The sequence below is a fragment of the Caloenas nicobarica genome, chromosome 1 (assembly GCF_036013445.1).
Source record: "Caloenas nicobarica isolate bCalNic1 chromosome 1, bCalNic1.hap1, whole genome shotgun sequence".
Classification (NCBI taxonomy): Eukaryota; Metazoa; Chordata; class Aves; order Columbiformes; family Columbidae; genus Caloenas; species Caloenas nicobarica.
The window spans coordinates 115,670,465-115,693,810 of record NC_088245.1 but is presented as its reverse complement, the minus strand read 5'-3'; the positions used below and the strand labels follow the sequence as shown (position 1 = coordinate 115,693,810).

The following is a 23,346-nucleotide window of genomic DNA, read 5'->3' as shown; positions in this document are numbered from 1 at the left end:
TAATTTCATTTGAAACCGTTTCTTCACAATTCTTGCTTGATGAGTGTGCGACATATGGGGTTTGTTGGAATTTGACATAACCCTGTCAACTATGTTTTTTTTCACTGTACATCATAAATATTCATGAGATCAGTGCAACCAAGCAGCCGTGGGATCCAGACCCACCTGCTTGTCCTAGGACTTGCATTTTGTGTTTATAACAACAGTATTGGGCTGCAAGTCAGACATTCTTGTCCCTGAGCCTCCTTGCCCCACCACTTTTGTTTATGCGACACAAAGAGGTTTTCTCATTACAAAGCTAAGAAACTTACCTCTGAGAGGAACCTAGTATTTTTCAAGCTTCATTCCAGTTATTCCCTGTTGTCTTAGCCTTCTTTTCCTCCCCATACTGAATAAGTGTTGTGAAAAGCAAGATGAGGATGCAGAAAATGTTATACAGGAAGAATGAATCCTTCTCTTGTACAATGGGGCAATATTTTAAAAAGGCAGTTATTTAAGGTTTTTCTTAATGTTAGTTACTACATGAACAGGAAAATTATATGCCGCTGGCTTAGAAATGAAAAATGGGGAACCAATGTCATTAGCTGTTCCGAGACAAGACCATTTCTGTTTCAGCCAGTGAAATGATTTAGAAAAGCAGGTATTTACAAAAAGCTTTTCAGGGTAATAACAGTGTCTTCTGTTCTTTTTAAAGGAGAAGTTAAAAGCAGACTTAGAGATACATCAAATGCAGCAACATATTTGTACTTCTTTTTCTCACATCATACAATGTGGAATTTATTTACTTGCTCCTGCTTTTCTTTAGTACTTTTAAAAGAAAAAGAATAGGAGATTGGATTACAGCCTAGAATGAACTCATGCAAGCTAAGGGAATGCTCTTGCAGCCCGATTACTGTGTGTACTATTTACTTAGACAATAATTTTGGTGTCAGCTGTGGCATTCTTTGCACAAGCAAGAACTATGCAAAGTGAGTAAGAGCTGTAGGATGAAATGCTGCATAAAGAAATGTTCAGCTAACACCCAGGTGCCCTGTGTTTCACAGTAGGATGTCAAGAAGTATTCCTTGAGGAAACACTGAAAGAACCATTAAAACAACTTGAACATGTATGACGCATCTGCAAAGCATAAACTGGGAGCACAACATATAATTTAATCCTAAATGTACTAAGGTACTTTTTAGAATTGCCATTTTACTTCAAAATAGCTAGCTATAGTTCTATCAATTAGCAAATCCATCAGCAAATTATCTGTATTTTTCACAAATGTTTAATTGCAATGAATTTTAACAGCCTCTACAAAATACAGAAACATTTCGTTAAACCAGTTGATTTCCTACATATAAAATTTGTAAGGTTCATCACGAAGATAGCTCAAGTCACCTAAACGATGTTAGTGATCATCTAACTGTCAGCTGGCAAGATTTAGGCCTTTTTAAAGATGCAGAGGAAAAAATAAACAAACAAAATCTAAAATTTCACACAATAAAGAATGAGCAGAAACAGTCTTCTAGCTCATTATTTATTTTTTTCTCACACTTTATCTCAATATTTCTGTTGGAGCTGTGAAAGAGTTATGCCATTTCTTCTAAAAAAAACTCCCTAAAATTCTGCCAGTTGCCTGTAGTCACTTTGACTGAAAATGCATACACAGGACCCTTAGAGTCTGTCAATAATATGCAGCTTTCAAAAATTTCTAGAGTTTCAGGCAGAACTCTTCCTTCTCTCCTGTTTGCTGTCACTGAACTTCTCTAGGGTCAAGATATTTCACCAATGTCTTTGCATCATCTTGACTCACTGTACCACTTTGATATATGTCAACCAGAAAATGAGTCTATAAAACTATAGGGTTCACGCACTGGATTAACAGAGTGTACCAACTCACTGATCCTCAAATTTGTCTTTCATTTATGGAAGATTTCTGCTGCAAGCAAAGGTATTTGTTAGGACCAACACCAATCGTTTCAAGCAAGCTTTATACCCAATGCTTTCCATTTCGGTCAGAAACTGAAAGGGCATTTTAGCTCAAATAAATTGGTTCAACTTGTCTTTGACAAGAAAAACTGCTTAGGAAATGAGAAGCTGCATTCTGCATTTGAAACAGGGTTTAGAAAAATAACTAAGGTGGCAAACATATCTTCACAGTGAAAAATGTGTCCATTTATTTTATAAAATATTCTTCACCCTTTGGAAAACTCAATGACATGGCAAGAGTCACTAATTTGTCTTTCATGTGCATTATGTTTTGCTCGAAGTACTTGCTCACAGTTGTAGCTTTATAAGATAATTTTTGCTAAAACTGTCATCTTGAATGAAGTGTTTCTTCAACACAATTTAAGTGGCTTACAAACACAGCCTGTGTTGCCTTGAACGCTACAGAGAGATAACGCTTCCTATAGGCACTTTTCTATGCAGACGTCCAGTTTTCTCTTTGTAGAAGGCATGTTTTCCAAAGTAAACTCTCCTTCTTAAAGTCCTTAGGGCACAAGCACACCTCTTTGCTGGCTGTCCCTCCCTCAGCACATGAAGACAACTGCTAGTCCCTATATTTCCAGTTCAGAGAAGCCTTTTAGTCCAACAAGTTTCTTTTCATGCTTTTCTGTGGTATGTTGGACAGTACTCTGGACAATGTTTTTTATTGTTTCAGCAAGAATGATTAGAAGGGATGTTCAACGTCTCTTCCTGTTTAGTTGGAATAAATGTTCATTGCCTGAAACTAGGACTGTGACAGAGGTGAATCATTAAGATTTCTCACTGCCTAACAGTAGCTCCTAGCGTAGGTATAGGGACACAATCACTCTGAAAAAGATAATTAAAAAAAAAATCTTTTGATACCTGGGGAAAATGAGCTCATGTTTGGTTAAAAGGCTACATTTGCCTGATAACCTGCAGAAACTGAAAGATGAAACCTGCTGTTCACTACTTTTTTCTCTGTTTCTCAGTGGTGTCCTGCCCTCTCCCTTGCTCTGCTGCCTGTCTAACCTCTTAGCAAGCCAGTGCAGAAAACTAGCAGAAAGTTACTCAGTTTTTGTAGTTGATGATTTAGTGAGCCGCATCCTCAGGGTGAGGAGCTGGTGGAGGACCAGAGAACTCTGCCTGGGAAGGCAGAGCTGTGCTGCTGAGGATGGAAATTGAGGGACCACACCATGCACTGGTACTGAGCCTTCACATCAGCTCAGCTGTCTTGTGGTGTTTGCTCAGACTTAGAAGTAATGTGTGTTTGTTTTTTGGGTTTTTGGGGTTTTTTTTCCAAACAACAAGAAAAATGTATCCATGTAACATTCTTGCCAGTTTTTAATTTAACATATAGTGGTATGGCATTTTACATCAACTGTACTAGGAACAATGTCAGGAGTGCATCCTAGTCCTGTAATGGTTATTTTCACGTGAGTAAAGCAAATAATAGCCTAAAAGATAAGTGCTCTGGTCATGGTAAAGAACCATATGTTTCTGTTAACTTTCATGCAGTTAAGGTCTTGCATTCAAGAAAAGGATAAAGGTGTGCCTGCTTTTAGCAGGTGATTCTGCAGCATTTCTAAATTATAAAAGACTGAGATTAAGAGGTTTTAATGCACAGTGCACAACAAAAAAAAATTCATAGACTAGATGTTCTTAAACAAATAATTTTAAAAGCAATTCTTATTTTTACTTAAATGTTTATACATCATAAAACCTGTTGTCTTCAAACATGCGTGTTGTAGGAGTTTTTGGACACAAGCTCTCATAATTTATAATCTTACAGCAGCATTTTTATGACTGCTTGAATAACATTTAAAACAACAGCATATTCCATGCACTTTAAGGCACATTTAATATAATTTAACAGGAGCAAATGAAGAGTTAGAAACATGTGACCAGGCAGCCTTGGTACACTCTGATGTCTACCCAATAAGCTCACTGAAGGTCATTTTCTTTAACACGCCGTACCATTCTCAGATATCTTGAGAAATAAAACAGTTGTCTCAAAAATCATTGGAATTTATGAGCCTTCATAGTCATATTAATAGCCTCACTAAGACTTTACCTATTTCTGGTTCTTTGACTTGGAAGGTTACCCATGTACCTAAGTAAACCAAATAGCAATTGAGAATTTCAATATAGGGATCACACACTGTTTATAAACCATTTGTGGTGAATTTTGATTTTTAAGAAGTCATTCAATAAATTTTGAACAAACAAATCTGGAACCATTCTAAACTGAACTCGGGCAATTCCGGTTATTAAAAACAAACCAAAAACAACCAATCAAACAAAACCAAAACAACAGAAAAAACCAACACCAAACAAACAAACAAACTAAACCCTTATGCAATTTATTTGCTTGAAGGTATTTATTTTAAAATTCTGATAACTGGAAATTCCCACTAAATTGCTTTGCACTTTGTTTTGCTAAACAATGTTTTAAAAAGTAAAATATATTCTATAGTGTTCATTTTATATACTTGGGAAACCAAGTGTTTTGCACTCACACAACTACATATTGAATTTCCAAATCCAGCATTACAGCTATAATTAGTCCAAAAAATGTTAACATAGAATAATGCTTTATAATATATGTGAAAAATTAGTAATACATCCTAAATATAGTGTGCGTTGCCATTGATCTCTTAGATATATTCTCATTTCCTTATCTCCCTGGAACAAAGGCATCACTTTTATAACAAGAAAAAGAAAAAGACATAGGATGGAGAATGCCTAGTCATATCATCTGTGCTAGGTTTTCCGGCATTCTGCTCCTTAGCTGTTCCTGCTGTTCCTGTTTTCTATTTATTGAATCATGAGAAAAATTACAGAAGTGGAACCAATGATAAACCGGACATGTATTTTCCTCTTATGCTCTAAGAAAGCCAATATTCAAAGGTCTTCAGATAACACTTCCCACCCTCCTGCCTTTTTTGTGTCTCTAATTGCCAAGTATTACTGAATAAAACTATGCTGGCAGCTATTCTGCACCACTTACAGAGTACAGCTTGAGGTTTGGAGAAACGCATTGTTTCCAGAAGTCCGCAGGGAGCCCTGACTACAGCACCTGGGGAGAGGTAGATGTGCTGGGCTGACCCCAGCCTGCTGCTAGACCCCCACCCAGCCACGCCATCACTCCCCTCCTCAGGGCAGGGAGGGAAAATAATACAGAAAAGCTCATGGGTCATGATAAACACAGGGCGATCACTCACCAACTACTGTCACAGGCAAAACAGATTACTTGGGTGAGATTAATTTAATCTATTGCCCATTAAAAATAGAGTAGGATGGTGATAAACAAGTACAAAACTCAATCCATCTTCTCTCCAGCCCTCTCTTCTTCCCACGCTCAACTTTACTTCTTTGCTCCCGACTCTTCTACCATCTCCCCACAAAGCGGTACAGGGGGATCAGGAACCAGGGCTGCAGTCTGTCCGTAGCAGCTCCTCTCTGCCGCTCCTTCCTCCTCACTCTTTCCCCTGCTCCAGCCTGGGGTCCTTCCCATGTGATACGGTCCTTCATTAACTTCTCCAATATGGGTCCTTCCCGCGGGCTGCAGTTCTTCAGGAACTGTTCCAGCACAGGTCCTTTTCCAAGGGGTGCAGTCCTTCACAAACAGACTGCTCCTGTATGGGCTCCTCTCCACAGGCCACAGCTCCTGCCAGGAGCCTGATCCTGCACGGGCTCCCCATGGGCGGCAGCTTCCACCAGAACATGCCCACCTGCTCCGACAAGGGGTCCTCCATGGGCTGCTGTGTGTGTATCTGCTCTGGCACGTTCTTCCACAGGTTGCAGGGTGACAGCCGCCCTCATAATCATCTTTTCCACGGGGTGCAGGGGAATCTCTGCTCTGGCAGCTGGAACACCACCTCACCCTCCTTCACTGACTTTGGTGTCTGTGGGGATGTTTCTCTCATGTTTTCCTCACTCCTGTCTCGCACAGCCGCTGCACAGTGCTTTTGACCCTTTCTTAAACACGTTATCACAGAGGCACCACCAGCTTGGCTGATGGGCCCAGCTTTGGAGCAGGCTGGAACCAGCTGTATCTCAGATGGGGGCAGCTCCTGGTGTCTTCTCACAGAGGCCACCCCACTGCCAGCACCCTGCCACATAAACCCAGTGCAGAAGGGTCGCACCATTATTTGGGACCTTTATGCCAGCACAGGAGGAAACAAATGGGAAGTCAGCTCTGTTAAGCTGCGAGCGTGTTGTTCTCTCCCTAGGTAAGAGTTTGCCTGTTTCCTAAAAGCATCAAAAATAGAACCATTCTCAAGGACCACTTATTGCTTTCATTTCTTCCTTTGAGGCTGACATTTATATTTAAAACCTAGAGAGATTAATTAGATGCATCACAAACTTTTCTTAAGTTTGGTGCCAAGGAAAATACTAAAGAGCTTGTTCCAGAAGCGATCTTCTTCATAACCTACTTTGCCCCCATTTTTTTTCTCCTCAGCTTTAATTTTGGAGAAGGTAGAAGGTTTTATAAATACAAGACTACTGCAAGCATTCTTAAGGGCAAGCAACAGCTTCTCCTGACGTAGTTCAATGAACTAATGAATTACTGCCACATACAGCATCATTCATTTCTTCAGACAATCACACTCTAGGTTTTGTTAGTGCCTCACCCCATGTTCACTGAACACTTTTCCTTCTGTATTGCCAGATACACTTGCTGGTAGCATTTGGCTGCTAGTTCCAGAGCGTGTGTATAGTACTGAGCTTTTACATATAGACAGTACATATGGACCAGTACAAATTAGTTTGATCGTAGATTGTTTTGTCCTGTCATGAAAGCAACAACAAATATATTGCCTTCAGTGAGCCTGTGACCAGTTCCTACAAATTACATTTCATTTTGAAAATTATTTTTCTGCCAAAACTGTAAGGTCTGAAATGTCAGCATCCCAAGGAATAGAAATTCAAAATGTCGATCAGATTTTATCCCAAGTGAAATGTGTCTGTACAGTTGCCTGGGAACAAGGACATGACACTGTTCTGTCTGCTTCGTGCTAGAATAATTTTCAAAGCTTGGGAGGTCAAGGAGGCAAGTGCTCTGCTCTCCTTCCAGCTCAGTAGTTTCTGTCTTATGTAGGAATAGTGCTTCTGACTTTCCACAGTCATTTGCAGCATTAGCTTGTGATAAGCCTTTATAAAGTACTCAGTATTGGGGTTGCAAGAAGGTGTGTGACTTTTTTTCCCGTGCTAGAGTATCTTTCATTTTGCCAGTGGGGTTCACAGCTATTTGTTGACCAGCAGAGGCATTTTGAAATTCAGGTACACTGGACTTCATGTTCCAAAATGTTCCATGCTGGCTGTCAACTTCTTGTCCCCTCCCTACCATGCTTCTCGTCCCTTTTAGTCTGTCTCATGCCCACTCTGTCCATACCATCTTCAGATGTAACACTGTCTCTCCATTCTATTTCTCTGATCATAGAATCATAAAATAATTTTGGCTGGAAGAGACCCTCAAGATCATCGAGTCCAAACATTAACCCAACACTGATGGTGGCTTTTCTCCTCAAGCCAGTGAGGTTACTCCTCACTGGTGGCTCTACAGTTGCTTGAACACACGAGAGTTTTCAGCAGTGCTTGAGGAAAGGGCTCCAAGTTCTGCCTTTTAGCACCAAGTGCCACAGACTCATCTGCAGGTACCTGTGGATGTATTGCAGCCTGTTACTGGGGCTCTGGTCCACCAACCATGCAGACCACTGCCCTACTCATGAATGCCACAGTTTTGCTAGGGGAGCATGCCTGGGGAGCTGGGAGGCAGGGGATCTCAGCAAGGGAAAGAGGGAAAGAGAAGGCATTTAACACATTTATTCCTGAGATGAAATGAGAATGCCACACATCAACACCTGGGAAGCAAAACACATTCCTGTAACAGACATAGCCCTAATAGCCTGCAGAAGCAGCAGCTGAATGAAAAGCCCTGTTGTGTTCGTGTAGCTAACAGATAGGGCACAGAAAGGCAGCATGTTCAGTGCAAATAGAATTATTAATTGAATAATTATGATCAACTCTAACAAACTTACTCTAAAAATGTGCAAATGCTTTTTCAGAGATCTATAATTAGACCTGTTTGGGTGGGTTCTCATAAAACTCTTCTAACATTCGCTCTTTGGATGGTCTGGCCAAATAAGTTTTGGGCGGTTGTTTTTTGTTTGTTTGATTTGGGTTTGGTTTTTGGTTTGGGTTTGGGTTTTTTCAGTTTGTGCTTAGTTTTTGTCTTTGCTTTTACTTTTGTTTTGCTTTTTGTTTTTCTTCTGGAGTAGAAAGGTGCTAGACTTCCTAAAAAAAAAAAAAAAAAAAAAAAAAGTAAAAATTGTCAGTCTTTTTACATGATGAAAATAAAATATTTTCCCCTTAGCCTCAGATTAGGAAATATCCTAGCCAGTTTTGCACTAACCTTCCAAAAATATTCAACATGAAGTAGCAAATTACATAGACAGTTTTTGACCAAATAGCTGAAGTTTGGAAGTTAAATAGTTAAACAGACTCTTGCAATTGAAAGTCCTAAACAACTAGCAGCAGTACTACCAAACAATATATAAAAAAATAGAACATTTTGCACATCAACACATTAAGAAAGGAATTAATTCTTATTCCCTCTAAAGCTCACAGTACTATACTTTCAAAGACATACAGCACATAAATCAAAACACCACTTAGTGCATAGTGCAAGTAAGCATGTGCTCTCAGTTCGTACCTTTGAGGAGATTTCATTAGGTGGTTGACCATTTACTTTTACCAAGCATGGTTTTATTGCACTTTTGAAAAACGCGTAGCATCAAAAATTTCTATGTTAACTTGAGTGAAATATTGTTGCTTCGTTCTCAACTCAAACACATCATGTGAGGCATGCTTATAGAAAATAAATTTACTAAAAATCTGAATAATATTAATTGTGAAACAGAATTAAAACTTCCTATTTATTAATCAGATGTCATAATACTAATGTTACTGGTTTGGAACACTTAAGTGGGTAGGCCACTACAGTGGGTGCCATGCGAACTTACTAGCCTTGAAAAATTATTCTACCTTGATGTACATCTTAAATACTGACTACAGAAAATAAATGTTTAGGGCATTTAAGAATGTCCGCTGGTCAAGTTTAACCCTAAAATCGACTGTGTATGTCGTCATATCGCAAAGTTGATCTGACAAATCAAATCAGGTTCTGGGGAAGCCAGCACGGACTTGCAATACAGCCACTCTGGTTCAGGACTGAGCAAACACCCCGCGCTCAGCAGCTGCAGGGGCCGGAGGCAGCATCGCGCGGACACGGTTGCAGCGATTCCAGCTCCACACTTTGTTCCACGGAGCTGGGCCAAGCCGCTTGCATGGGCTTGGTGCTGTAGTTCTCACTCGTGATCACCGTGTGGTTCAACAGTACTGTGACAATTCCAAAAGTACAGAATCTGCTTTGATAGACTATTTGTAGCTATGGAAATAGCAATGTCTCTGTGACAATCTTGAAGCACTCCCCCCATCCCAATTAAAACAAAGAATGATGTTGTGCCTTAAACATCTAGTTTCTGATACTTTGGGTGGAAAAGATCAATGGCTGTGGCATCAGACACCTTGTCTTTTCTTTCCCAAGGTTTTGTGAAACGAAACATAGATTTTTAAGATAGAGGCCATTAACAGCGTTGCTGTGAAGGCCTTGTGGCCTAATTGGGATGATAGAGATGAACCATCTGGTGGACAACCAGTGACCAGAAGAAACCATGAACGAACAGCTACCCGTGACGGGCAAAACAACTCACTTCTGGTCAATACTGTGAACTTTCCCCTAGTTTGAAGACCCCAGACCCATTTCCAGAAAGAGCGAACAGAGGGAGGAGACAAACTGTCCTCTCCTACCTCACAAGTAAATGAACTGGGTTATAAAACGACCTCGCGTGAGACATGAGGTGGTGGTATGTACTAAAATCTTCAACACGTCCACACCCTCCAGAGGATGTCGTGGGACTGATCAACCTGTGGTGAAGTGATATCTTACGTTCTCTCTCTTTCTCTCTCTCTCTGATATCTTAGTTTTCCTCCTCTCTCTCTCTCTCTTTTCCTTCTTCTTGACCATATAATGGTAATATCATTGTAAGCTCTGCTGCTAAAGTCTTACTAAGTTTTGTGATATAATAATATACTTTTGCCAAGCCACTAATCACCATAATTTGTATTCTACCAAGTGCTTTTAGTAAATTCATAATTGAATTGGACCTCTTGAGTCATTATCTGTCATTCACTTTGCATTACCATGCAAAAATACCCAGAGTTAACTCACACCTGATCTCACATGGTGAGACAGGGCACACATCGCATTCGGAGTTAACTCATCTCTAATCCCACCTCGTGGGATGGGACAGTCTTTGGCACTTCACTGGGCATTTTTTAAACGATTGTGGAGTGAGCATTCAGCTCTTCAAAGGAGTTCTAGTAAGTCACTGCAGTTAACATTAAAGCATCTCTCAGAAAAAAAAAAAAAAAAAAAATCATCAAAACCTCTGCTAGGGCCAAGCATCTCTGATCTGGCCCACACGAAAGCTGCCACTGATGTTGATTAGCCCAAGATTCCATCTAATTCACCACTCCATTCCCTGTGATACCAAGCAGTGAGTGCGTAGGAAGAGAGTAAGAACAAGAGCAGCACACACTGAGCCTTCCTCCTGCTTCCAGCCACATGTAGCTTAGGAACTGAGAACAATTAAATACCAGAATTCTACTGATTTTGTGTTCAACACTTCAAGGTCAAAGTGAAGCTTTAAAATGTTTACAACAATTTAAAGGAAAAATTGAGAGATGAGGCATACTGTTTTAGCTGCATTAGGACTCAGTTTTTACCAGCTGGGCACAAGCATGGAGGATCTGTACAGCCTTGCAGAGCCCGCCACCTCTCCAGTATGCCAAATCCTCTTCAAATATCTGGTTTTTAATCAACAAGCTATTTGAGCTGCTCTGTTTATTCTCTGTGTTTTTAAGAGCTCCTGTTCTTCATTTGAAAGATGAAAGCCTACGGCTCCTTCAAATTTAGGGTTGTATTTCTGAGCCACCTCTTTCATCACTTTTTGTGCTTTCTATTACAGTTCATAGAACTAATTATACTGCCAACCACTTGCATTTTCCAGTTTACAATATAAAGCAGTGTAATAAAGAATGAAGCATGTTATCAGGTAACTTCCTTTGAAAAGAAGTGTATTGGTTCCTTGTTACAATTTAGCGTTGCTCTTGTGAAACCAGTGATAGCATTAGTCATTCTCAGAAAAAAAAAAAAAAGAAGTTGATTTTGGTTATTGAAATTAAATAAAAAGTTAATCTGTTAGGAAGGAAAGGAAAATAACCACTCAATAGTTGTGAAACCTTAATAAATCTAAGTCTAAAGCTATCTCAAAAGATGATTTAATACCTCCTCCTCTCTAAAGGCTAGCTAGATGCCTGGCAGATGTTATCTAATGTGTTATTGATCCAGCAAAGGTGATTCCAAACCAAGTCTGCTTCAGTGCCTTATTACCCTTATACTTGGATTTTATTTTTCTAATATTTGACATAAATCTCCCTGAGTTCACATTTAAGGCATTATTTTTTGTCTTGACTTTCATCATACATTGGCCCATTAATCACCTTTTTCGGTAAATCACTATGCAGTCACTCAGAGACATCTACAAGGAAGACTGGGCAAGGGATATATAACAAATGCAGTTCCTCAACAATTCACATTTTCTACACTTCCTTTCGGTCTTGCTGCCTTCAGGGCAAATTACTTTTCTGTCTCTGTCCCACCATCACACTGGGCTGAAAGTTGCATTCAGTGCCTGATCAACACCCAGCAGAACGACATAGTGGCCTTCTGTGCCCTTTATGGTATTCTTCCCTGTATTTAGTAATTTATAACTTCATGTTTGGGTTCCTATTGATTGTAATTCTATATTTTTTCTGCAGCATATCCGCCTAGACAACTAGTCCCCATTTTGCATTTGTGCATTTGATGTCCTTGTTTTACAGATAGTACTTTATATTTTTTATTAAATTTCTTTTTGTTGATTTCTCCAACCTATTCGGTATTTTAAACTTGGATCCTGTCATTCAATGTGCTTATAACTTCTTTCAACATGCTCTCATTAAAAAGCTTTTGTAAGTAGCGTTTTTATTCCATAATTCCTGTTATTGCAAGTAATACTGATGAGCTATTGGGGCAAAAAAACACCCACCTTCTTGTGTTTATTCCTCCTACTTTGATAACCCTTTATTAGGAATGATTCATTACTTTTTCCCCAGATGATATATTATGTGGGAGACAAATTTACTACAAAATAACACACCTACTGTTTATTTCCTCTTCATCCATTAAACCAGTTGTCCTACCAAAGAATAAAATCAGATTATTTGACATATACTCTTGACAAATCTGTGTTGGCTGTTCATGGGTGATGCTGGGTATTTATTTGTAAACACTTTCTGGATTAAAATTGTTTTATCATTTTGTTATTTTTCTGATGGCTCTCTGGATGTTGAGTCAAGCCTGATAGACTCAGAAATTCCTCAGACCTCCTGCTATCCTCCTATCTGTAAAGGGTAGTGGAGGAAGGAGGACAGGTAATTTTTCTGCATTACACACACTCATTGATCATTCAGGCATCCTCTCTCTTTTCAATGAAATTCACTGAGATAATTGTTGCTAATATTTCAAAGAATGCATTTCTTCGAATATTCCTAAGCAGAACTGAAAAATAGTCTAGAACTATTTTAACTTGATAGTATTCTGCATCCAAAGATACAGATGCAAAGATGCATGATCTCTGAAAATACAGAGAACAAAAAATGCACAGTATCCAAGCATAAGTTATCTTAGCACTGTTAGCTTTGTCTACAGGATGCCAGTGCATATACAAGATATGCTTCCACTAGCTTTTCTCTCTCTACAAAGAAATACACGATTTTATTGCTAGCTTAGCCCGTGAAAATACTGCAGAGGTCACAACACACAAAACTTTATACTGAAGGAAATTTTGTGTCATGTGTTTTCTTATGAATACATCTATCTGCGTTTGCTCATAAAGAGCTGCTCTTACAGAGATGTAGTCTTCATCTCCAGTCTTTTCCTTCTATAGCCATTAGCAAATATTAAACATGAAAGCTAGTTGGAGAGCAAGCAATAGAAAAGCGTTTATCTTCCCTTCCCCCTGTACTTTCATGTTTTTCAAGCCGAGTTTTTCCAATGAGCGTGCAATTAACACTGAGCAAGAGACCCTTCTGTAAGGTAAACATGTATCTGTCCAACTATACCTCACCAAAACTGAAACTAGAACTGGAGGCAGCCTTGGTCCTCTCTCTCGTGTTCACTCTGGTTTAGAAAGACCAGATACCACAGAGGGTAAATCAACACAAGACTTTCCTCCAAAATAATAACAATAAAAAACCACCAGATTTTGAAAATCCTGCATTGTTTTGTACCAGTCGCCTTTCCTGTTTCCCAGGCAACTTCGGAGAGAGAGAAAAGATCTGATGTATTTATGTATATAGGTATTGAATCAAATAAAATTCAGGATCTTTTTTTTGTTATTAAGTGGAATTAAAAGAACCTGAGATTGCAGTTTGCCATTATTAAAACCTAACAGCAACTTCGTGTCAGATAATTGACACAGATTCAACCAGAAACAGAAGGGGAAAAAAGGGGAGCTGGGCAAGCACATGACCGCTCCTCTGGAGTAACTTCTCTATGAATTCTCTATATCCAGCAAAAGGCATATAAATATATATATAACGATATAGCTACAAATAAATACTTCACCGCTGTTGTACGGGACTGTAAACACCAGGTCGCAGTACCCGGTGCAGGGTTGCTGAAAGCTGGCAACAGCCGGGGCGAAACGCACCGGCAGCCACCGAGGGCTGCACCTCCCGCACCGGCCGGCAGAGGAGCGGCCGCCCCAGCAGCTCGAGTGCCCGAAGGTGGTCACTGCCAGCCTGCCTGCGACTCTGCGGGCAGGCACCCGCTCCTCTCCTTTCCATTCGGGCTCAGCCCAGCCGGCTCCAGCCACCGCCGACCCGCGGAGATCCGGCCCCGCCCGCCCAAGGCGGAGCCGCGCAGGACTCGCCGCCGCTGCCGCTGCTGCCGCTGCTGCCGTCGCTGCCGTCGCCGGAAGAGCCGCCGCCCGCTCCGGGGCCATGGAGGAGTTTCACCCCCACAACGACGAGGTAGGGGCTGTTGCCCTCCGACGGGGCTGTGGGCTGTGTCCGGGCGGGGAGGCGAGATCCTCCGACCTCGTCCCCCGCCCGGGCACAATCCACAGCGCCGGAGCGAAGCGGCTGAGAGCCCGGCAGGGGTCGGGCAGCGCTGTCGGGGCCGCTGCCCCTGCCCCTGCCCTGGCCGGGACAGGCAGGTTGAGGAGTGTAGTGAGACAAGTGGGCAGTGCGGGGGGGGAACCTCCCGTTCCCCGCCCGTCGGGTACCCCCGGGGTCCGTGCGACACTTGGCCGCCCGCCTGCGGACGGAACGGGGTGTCGTGGTGGGGGCTGGGGGCTCGGCGCTGCCCCCCACCCGGGGGCTTCGGTTTGAGTTCGGGGAGCTGGAAGTTGCTGTGAGGGAAAGTGGAAGGGGTGTTCCGGGGTGCTGCTGCCCGCTGTGGTGCTGTCAGTCTGCGGCCATTTTTCTTATCTCATCCCTGGGGAAAAAAAAAAAAAAAAAAAAAAAAGAGAAGTGCTGGGCACGGTTGGCACTGCAGACTGATCCCTGCCAGCCAGAACCGAGGAAGGAGCCTTTCCCTCCCCACCTCCCCAGGGGACCTAGCCACCAGTTTTCATTAACAAAAAAAACCCAAAACAAAACAAAAGACTTGCAGAAACATCTTGTCCTTGAGGTTTCTGTCCTTGCCCATGTGTTTGAAATTGATGGGTGTGAAGAGGCAGATGGCACAACAGTGTGTATGGTGTTTCCTTTGGAAGACAAGCTAAATGCTGCTGAGTAGGAATGAACAGAAAACAGGAGGCATTAAAACTTGCAAGCTTTTTATGCACGGGAGAAAATTACTTGGGTGAGCTAATGACTGTGGAAACTAGTTGTTTTGATACTAGGGTTGCAAAACTGTGTGTTACCATTTGGCAGAAAAATCATAGAATCATAGAATAGTTTGGATTGGAAGGGACCTTCAAAGCTCATCCAGTCCAACCCCCCTGCCATGAGCAGGGACATCTTCAACTAGATCAGGTTGCTCAGAGCCCCGTCCAGCTTGGCCTGGAATGTCTCCAGGGATGGGGCATCTACCACCTCTCTGGGCAACCTGTGCCGGTGTTTTAACCCATGGGTAAATCCATGACTCCAGTAAAAACCAAGATTAAGACCCAGGGGAAAAGATTTGCCAAAAAGATTGTCTTGGAGAATATTCCCATGACAAGCATACACAGTGGTGGAATTTAATCTTTACAGAAAGTGCAAGTTGAACCTATTTCCAGGCTCACTGAGACCCAAGTTTTTTTGACCCACTGAAATGTGGCTATCAAAACAATACTAAATAATGTGTGTATGCTGCTGGGGAAAAAGTAAGATTTTAGAATTAAGCTAACAAACTACACAATACAAATAATCAGCCATGGGGCCTGATTGTTACATGTTACTTAGAGTAAAACTGCATAATTTGTTTACTTTTGTATCAGAAATAACAACAATTCTTTTTTATTACAGATGATCTTCAATGCTGATGAGGCCCACAACATAGTTAAGGAGGTAGGTTTTAGCTCACAAGTGTATTTCAAAGAAATTCTTTATATCACCTTGCACTGTAGTGAAAGCAGTTACTGTCATTGACCATACCAGATGAATTCAGTCTTATGTGAAAGTATTATTTGTATAAAATAAAGACAATTTCATTTTGAGCTGCTTTATCTTCATCTAATTGCTGTCAACTACCTAAACAGGAGAAGGTAGATGAGAGAAAAGAGAGAATTCGCATTACAGTGGAAAGACAAGGGGCAGCAGCCACAAGTTGCAAGGGAAATTCACTCCAATTTTTTTTTTCCCCTTTATCCAGCTAGAGAGTAGTTAATCACTAGAGAGGTCACGAGGAGAGCTTGTGGAGTCTCCATCAGTAGAGATTTTTAACACTTGACTGGACAAGGCCTTGAGCGATGCAATCAAACTTGGAAGTGAGCCTTGGCTTGAGCAGGAGGTTGCACTATGTGAGCTCGTTATTCTAGGAATGCTTTTGAAAAACAATTTTTACACAACAAGAACAGGTTGAAAGTGAGTAGCCTGATGGTCTAAGTGAAATATGTAGTAACTGGAAAGGGATTAATGAAGGGCCTGTGGCATACAGGTGCTGTCAGGTTTTGCAGGCAAATACCATTTTGAGAAAGAAATTCCTCGAGGGGCTCTGCAGGTCCTTTCCCACCTGCCCTGTCGGGAAGGGAAAGGGCTGCACTTTGAGAACTGCTCCAGTACACAACAGAAAGTTCCCGAATGTCAGATAAATGCTAATTCAATGCTTTATATAACTGAACCTGCCTTGAAAGGCTGGATATGGTATGACAGAGACTCCAGACACTGGGAGTAAAGCCAAGCATTTCTGCCTCTGATGGAAAGCTTAACCAGAGCTGAGGAGCTTTAGCACTGGGTACATTTCTGGAAGGACCAGAATCCCCAAGGGATCTTGTCCCTCTTCTGTTTCACGAATGTTTCTTTCCATTGAGCCCTTTGTCCAGCTTTATACACTGTGATCAGAACTAATTGGGCTTTTTAAGATCTGGGGCACAACACTCTTACACAGCCTGTTAGTGGGTGGTTAGTGCATGGGATTCATCTTACTGAATCAGAGGAGAACATAGTTTTATTTTATAATACTTAGGTTTTCCAGGTTTGCACTTCTCAACCAAATTTCTCAATTTTAAGAAGTATCCATCAGCACATAATTCTGAATTTCTTAGAAGTAGATAATGCAATTTAAGAGTTAGAGAGAAGGCTTCGTGTTCAAACATTTTAAGTTTAAGCAAGGATTGGGCAATTTCTAGCAGTGGGAGAACATGCAATTTTCAAGCAGTTCAGTATTTCTTGTGCTGCAAGATATGACCCTTGAGTATCTCTCACTCATATCTTCCTTATCTTTTAAGCTGGGGTGTGCATTTCACTATTGTTGCTCACAGGCTCTGAAAGGTTGGCCAGTCCTACCTGACATTATTGATTTGAGTTGTACCATTTCCATTTCTGAAAGCCAAGATGGAGCAGGCAGTCATGAAGAACAGTGGGATGTGTTAGTATCTTCAGTGGTAAATAAATCCATTCACTTAACTTGGTACTTAAAGCATATCGCTAAGGTCTTTCCTACAATAAATGTTCAGTCAGAGCCTCATTTTTCTCCATGTAATAATGTGGTAAATATGTACTAAAAATAAGTTTCCAAGAAGGCTCATTTTGCTTCCCATTCAGCAACTGATGCCTGATGAGCTCAAGTGATTTAAAGTAATCCAATTGCCAGATAAAATTCCTCAGATTATGTGAGACATTTTAAACCTCTATGTTTTGAACTATGTTTACTGTAACTAATTTTGTTTTCTCTATTTTAGTGCATAGAAGGTGTTTTAGGCAAGGCAGATTATAATCACAACAAAGTCAACCAGTGGACTGCTGCTATAGTAGAACAGTCGCTGACACATCTGGTAAAACTCGGAAAAACATATAAGTACATTGGTAAGTACAAGCAGCCATACTTTTACCACATACCATCACAATAAGTAATTGCTGGAAGGTTCACGTGAATGCAATGCTGTATTCAATAGAAAGCTTTAAACTGTAAACAGATTACTGAACTCTTCTGTTATATAGATTTTTAGTAATACCTGTGGTAAAACCATGGTGGTGTCACCTGGCTGACACAGTTTTTCCTGACTGCTAAGCAACCCCAAAACAATTACATAAACTTTTTGGTATCAGTTCAGGAAATAATTGCTTGTCTTAAATAAAATTTTCAGTAGGATTAAGCTTCCTATAAATATAGACATTCTCAGAACTTTAGTCCTGTGTGTTAAGTCGTGTCCCATTATATTTGCATGCATATCTGTGGAAGCAAAATGGAAAAAAAGAAGTTTAAGCCACTTCGGTAATTTTGTGGAATGTTGATGTAATAGCAAGTGTTTGCACTCTGTTTTGAAATTCTTGGATTCAGATTGTCACTGGTTTTATGGCCATCGCTGGTCAGTCTAGAAATGCTGCATGTTACTAGAGTGTGGTTTCAGAGAGCAGTCCACCAGTACTTTTGGGAAACAACTCTCGTCGAGTGCAATTTCTGCTGTACCTGTGAGGACAGCAGCTGCAATCCCCTTCTGAGATGCACATGACACAAGCCATGTATAAGTAGTTTAAAAGATAAAAGCCATAATCCTACTAGCAAGCATTTGTTAAAGCCGTTGTCTTTATGCGAGTAAAAATAATTGTGAAATGAATACTAAGTTCTTGAGGAAAATGCTGAGGGCAAGGGTGTTGTCAAAAAAGGTTTTGACTTGGCCGAATGTCACCAGCCAGCCATTTGAAAACATAATGCAGGCTTGAGTTCAGAAGTACTGTATGATTCACCTGCTTAATGACTGTATCTTGCAGTAACCTGTGCAGTGATGCAGAGGAGTGGAGCTGGTCTTCACACAGCAAGCTCATGCTTCTGGGATACTACAACTGATGGTAAGTTTCCTCACTCAAATTAAAAATTTGCAGTAAAAGAAACATTACTTATTGCTCAGTTGTAATAGTTAAGCTGAACATTTTCAGGAGAGATTGTAGAAGCAGTAGCTTCCAGGATTAGATGGTTTTTTACAATCCCAGCAGAAATATTTTGTTAGCAGTCAGTGCCTGCATTAAGAGCGATTGCTTTGTAAATTATGCGAAGCAGGGGTAGAAATGCCTTGATTCTGAAACAAGAATCAAAACATTTAATCTTCATCAGTAACCACTGGTCAGTTGAAGAGGCAGCAAAACATTGCTGGCAATAAATGCAGGTGGGTAGCCCTAAACATACCTGCCTGTCTGCTGCAAGGGAACAGCACTACTTTGGAGGAGAACAGAACGTGGTAAAAAACAGAAATAGTTTGACTAACAGTGTGTCTTTCAGTTGCTTAACTATCACTCAGGCTTTGGATGTGTTTTATTGCTTCTAAATTAGATCTTAATGCATTTTTTCCCAGGTTCAGAGTATCATGGGGAAACAAGATTAAAATAATCTTACGCCTGTCACAGACTCAAAAAGGTCTTTTTAGGAGAGGGCGCCAAGATTTAACTTTAAAATAAGGATGGCATTAGAAAGTCAATTGAGGTTAAAAAAACCCAGAAATCATAAAATGAAGTTAAGCAAACAAGTACAGTTTAATCTTCACGTTTCCTTGGCTTGTAAGGCCTTGATGCATTGATACAATAGAATAGGAAAAATTACAGAAAGCAAATACACTAGAATATATTTGATCCTGTCTTTGTTCTGATTTCTTGTCTGATTATCTTGCCAGTTTCAGTATGAGATTTTCAAGGATTTTTGCAATCCTAGCTTTTAAAGAGAAATACTGAAATGGTGTTTTCCTGGAAACTGTCTTAAGCACACAAGGCTCGTGTTAGGTAGTAAACAATGTACAAGTTAATGAAAATGTTTTGAGCAGTGTGGTCTATTTATAGCCAAGATGACATAATAGTACTTGCCTTAAATCACAGATGAATTACTCATGCTAATTTTACATAATTTGCACTGCAATAAAGCAAATGTAGTAAAGATACTGGAATTCTATTTTTATTTTGTAATAATCTCTTCTAGGAACCTGCACAGTGAGATGGGAAAACCGAACAATGAACTGCATTGTAAATGTGTTTGCTGTTGCTATTATCCTGTAGCTGACTGGAAGAGAAATATAAGCAACACCGAAGCCTTTAAAAAAATAATCATCCAAACACATGGCTAAATATTTCAAACCATTATTTGTTTTTGTATGAGGAGCATACACAAGTTCTCTACAGGGAGCATACAGTCTAAGCCAGTTCTCATAGAGTAATTATCTGAAAGTTAGCAAAAAATTTAAAATATATATGTATCTATCTAAAGAGAAATTTTTAGTAATTTAAATATTCAGAAGTATGTTAATGAGAAGATGCCACAAAGATCAATACAATTTATATCAAAGCTAGTATCAAAGATACTTGATATTCAAGGGGAACAAAACACATAAAGGAAAGGTCAGAGGGCAAGACCTCTTAGGACTATGGTGCATTTGTGAACAAATTATGAACACAATTCAGAGTGGATATTCTGTAAACAGTACTGGTGCTTCATGTTTGATTAAACAAAGTGAACTGTCACATTGAATGCTGGTGCTTGTGAAATTGCACGAGCATCACATTTCAGTCAAGCACGAACATTTACATTGAAATTAAATCCAGTTAAGCTTTTCCCCTGGAGGCAGAGGATGACTTCACTGGGACAAAGGTGAAATATACCTAGTCCTAGCAGAATTCTGATTTATCTTCCGAATGAAGAATGTAACATTTGTTATTGGCCAAGAGAAGCATGCTGGGGATCAGACATCATTCCTTAATTCATAGTTTCTAAAAACATTCTGAAGATACTGAAATTTGACTTCATACCATGACTGCAGAATTTGTGACAAGCACTTTATTGATTCTTCATGCAGTAGCCAGGAGCTAGGGCGTAAGACTGGACCCACATTATTCCAAGCAGGGTTAAGGTGTTAGGAGAAAAGGCACAGAGGCTCTTGTTAGCTTCGAAAGCATTTATCTTAAAGCAACATATCTGTTCTTTGTAGGAGTGTTTTCTACATTCTCTAAGTCTAGAATTGGATCTTAGTCCTGTGAAATAATACAACTAAGTTTTAAGCACTAAGAGTTCCCCTCTCGTGAAGATTTATGCAAGTTCTTAACTTTGCTCATCTGATGAGACTTAACTTGAAATATTCCACATGGAAGAAAAGCATTTGCACACACGCAAGTATTTGCTGGATTGGGGCCTACATTTTTGTTGATTAATGCACAAATTATACGATAAAGAGATGTATCAATACCAAAAATGCCTAAATGATTGCTGCCACTAAGTGGCAGCTACATTAAGTTGTTTTCTCAAATGCTGCTTAAGGATAGAATTTTTCTTTATTACTGCATGTCTTTGAAAGAGACTGGTAACTACATAACAGCCACTGTGAGGCTGTTTTGGATTTTAACAAATTAAAACACTATTACACAGTTTTGCTTTGTTTGATTTTTTTTTTTGTTTGTTTGGTTGGGTTTGTTTTTGGTTTTTTCCAGATAAATGACTATTAAGGCAGGTAGCAAGTGTCCTGTACAAAGAACAAGCTAAAAACCATTTCATTGCTTGAATTATGTATACATATAGCTAGTGTGAGACTACAAAGGAACACGTGTACATGTAATTCACAATACCATTCAAAATCTCTTGCTTTGCAGACAGAGTTCTACTTTTACCTGAGTGCAAGTAAAATTAGTACTGTAATATTGCATTTGCCTAATAAGCAGGTGTAACGTGAAGATGTATTTGTATGTTGTACTGACCTTCAAATGTATAATTATTTAACATTATTTGGGTTGGGACAGCAATTTCTGAACTAGGTGCCAGCATCCAAGAGCTGAGTTGTGGACCTGACAAAAATGCAGTAGTTTCACTGATATTTGGCATTGTGCAAAGTAAAAAAATAAGTGGGTTAGCAACTGGAAAAAGGTTCGGTACAACTGATACAGTTTAAGAAGTGGGTGAGTAAAAATACCGGTGGCTTTTAACCCCTTTTAATGGGCATTCAGGTGCCATGGTCAGACGAAATATTCCAAGTAGCCACTTGTAGTCTCATTTGGTATTTTCACTTTACTTGAAAACAAGATGCACTGAGTATCAATTTAATGAGGCTGGGTGAAGCTTCTGCTGCAGAAGAAACCTAGAAAATGCTGCTTTATTATAAGAATGCTACATTTTTCTTTCTACCAAAAAAAGATAATAAAGTTTTGCCTTAGTTGTATTTTTGTGTCATCTTCTTGATCAATTTAAATAGGAAATTACAAAAATATTCCCCTTTCCTTCACTTGTATACAATAATGAGAACTTGGGAAATTTATTGAAGTTGTGTGTGCCGTTTGGAGACAAAACCTCATCAAAGGCCAGTTCCCGGACTTGGCCTAATTTCTTACACCTCTTCTCAGACAGATTATTGTGAAACTCTGGGAAAACTATTTTCATTCCACACCAGACCCTAGTGAATTTAACTTCTTTCCCATCTTTCTTATTCCCCATCCTTTGTGGTTACAAACAGCTACTTGTATTTAATATGACCGTTAAAAAATGCTGAACACTTGTTATTTGTTTTTCCAAGTAGTTTGTTTCCAAGAATGAACTGTGAATTGCAGAATATGAAAACCTGCAACAACTTTTCAATCATATTTTCTATCCATATAATGTTTTCTTAGCTGTTGCAATCAGGGGAATGAGTTACTGTTATCGATGAAGGTCTTATTAATGGGACAGAAGAGTTTGAATTTAAGTATAGCCCATTTATATGGAGCTTATGTTCCTACATATGACTTCATGACAAAAGAGACCTGTTAGTCTTCCCATGCAATTTTCTAAAATCTAAACAGAAAACCGTGAAAGGGAAAATAAGGGAGCAGATTCATTACTTTACTTCTCATTGCCTGCCAGATGTCTGTCAGTAACTTGTTACCTTTCCAGTTACTATCTTCCCATTGTACTCAACTTGATCAATGAAACAAGTACAAATCCTGGTGTGTTCCATTTAGATTCATGCAATCTAAAGCACTTCACAGAAGCCACTGAAATTCCAGCCTGTAGCTAGACTATTTAGAGTTGGACATGAATGTCAGAGCGCTGGTATTTTAAATACACCATAAAAGAGAGAACATGAACTACTGGTAGCCTATGTGCATTAGTAGAGTAGCTGCCATATAAAGAAAACATGGTTTTGTTCTAATACAGACAGCAGACCCTTCAAAGAGGAGTGCAGCAGATCCTGTTGTGAACAATTCTTACCTGACTACTGGGATGCACCTTGTTGCTCCCTGTATAATCTTACCAGGTCGTTTTGTTCCAATTTAATTCCGAGAAGGATTTTTTAGCGCAGTCACAGTGTGACACAAGCGCAGAGCCAGATCTTACCCCTTGTCAGAATATCTGCCCCATCCCTGGAGACATTCTAGGCCAAGCTGGACGGGGCTCTGAGCAACCTGATCCAGTTGAAGATGTCCCTGCTGGTGGCAGGGGGGTTGGACTAGATGAGCTTTGAAGGTCCTTTCCAACCCAAACTATTCTGTGATTCTGTGATCCTGAGCCAAGAAGTTCTGTGTGTCTGCGGGGCATTCCCACCTCGAAGCCAGCACCCGTTTGTTTCTCAGGGAGTACCT

General features: G+C 40.1%; 1 protein-coding gene across 1 annotated transcript; it reads left to right on the top strand.

Annotated features, from left to right (window-relative positions):
• Nucleotides 1–14,034: 14,034 nt before the first annotated feature.
• On the top strand, nt 14,035–21,166 carry DYNLT3 (dynein light chain Tctex-type 3). The gene is made up of 5 exons (XM_065643655.1): nt 14,035–14,151; nt 15,634–15,675; nt 17,508–17,631; nt 18,538–18,615; nt 19,730–21,166. Exons 1-5 carry the CDS (start codon nt 14,122–14,124, stop codon nt 19,804–19,806), a joined length of 351 nt encoding a protein of 116 aa, XP_065499727.1. The 5' UTR covers nt 14,035–14,121; the 3' UTR covers nt 19,807–21,166.
• The last annotated feature ends 2,180 nt before the right edge of the window (nt 21,167–23,346 follow it).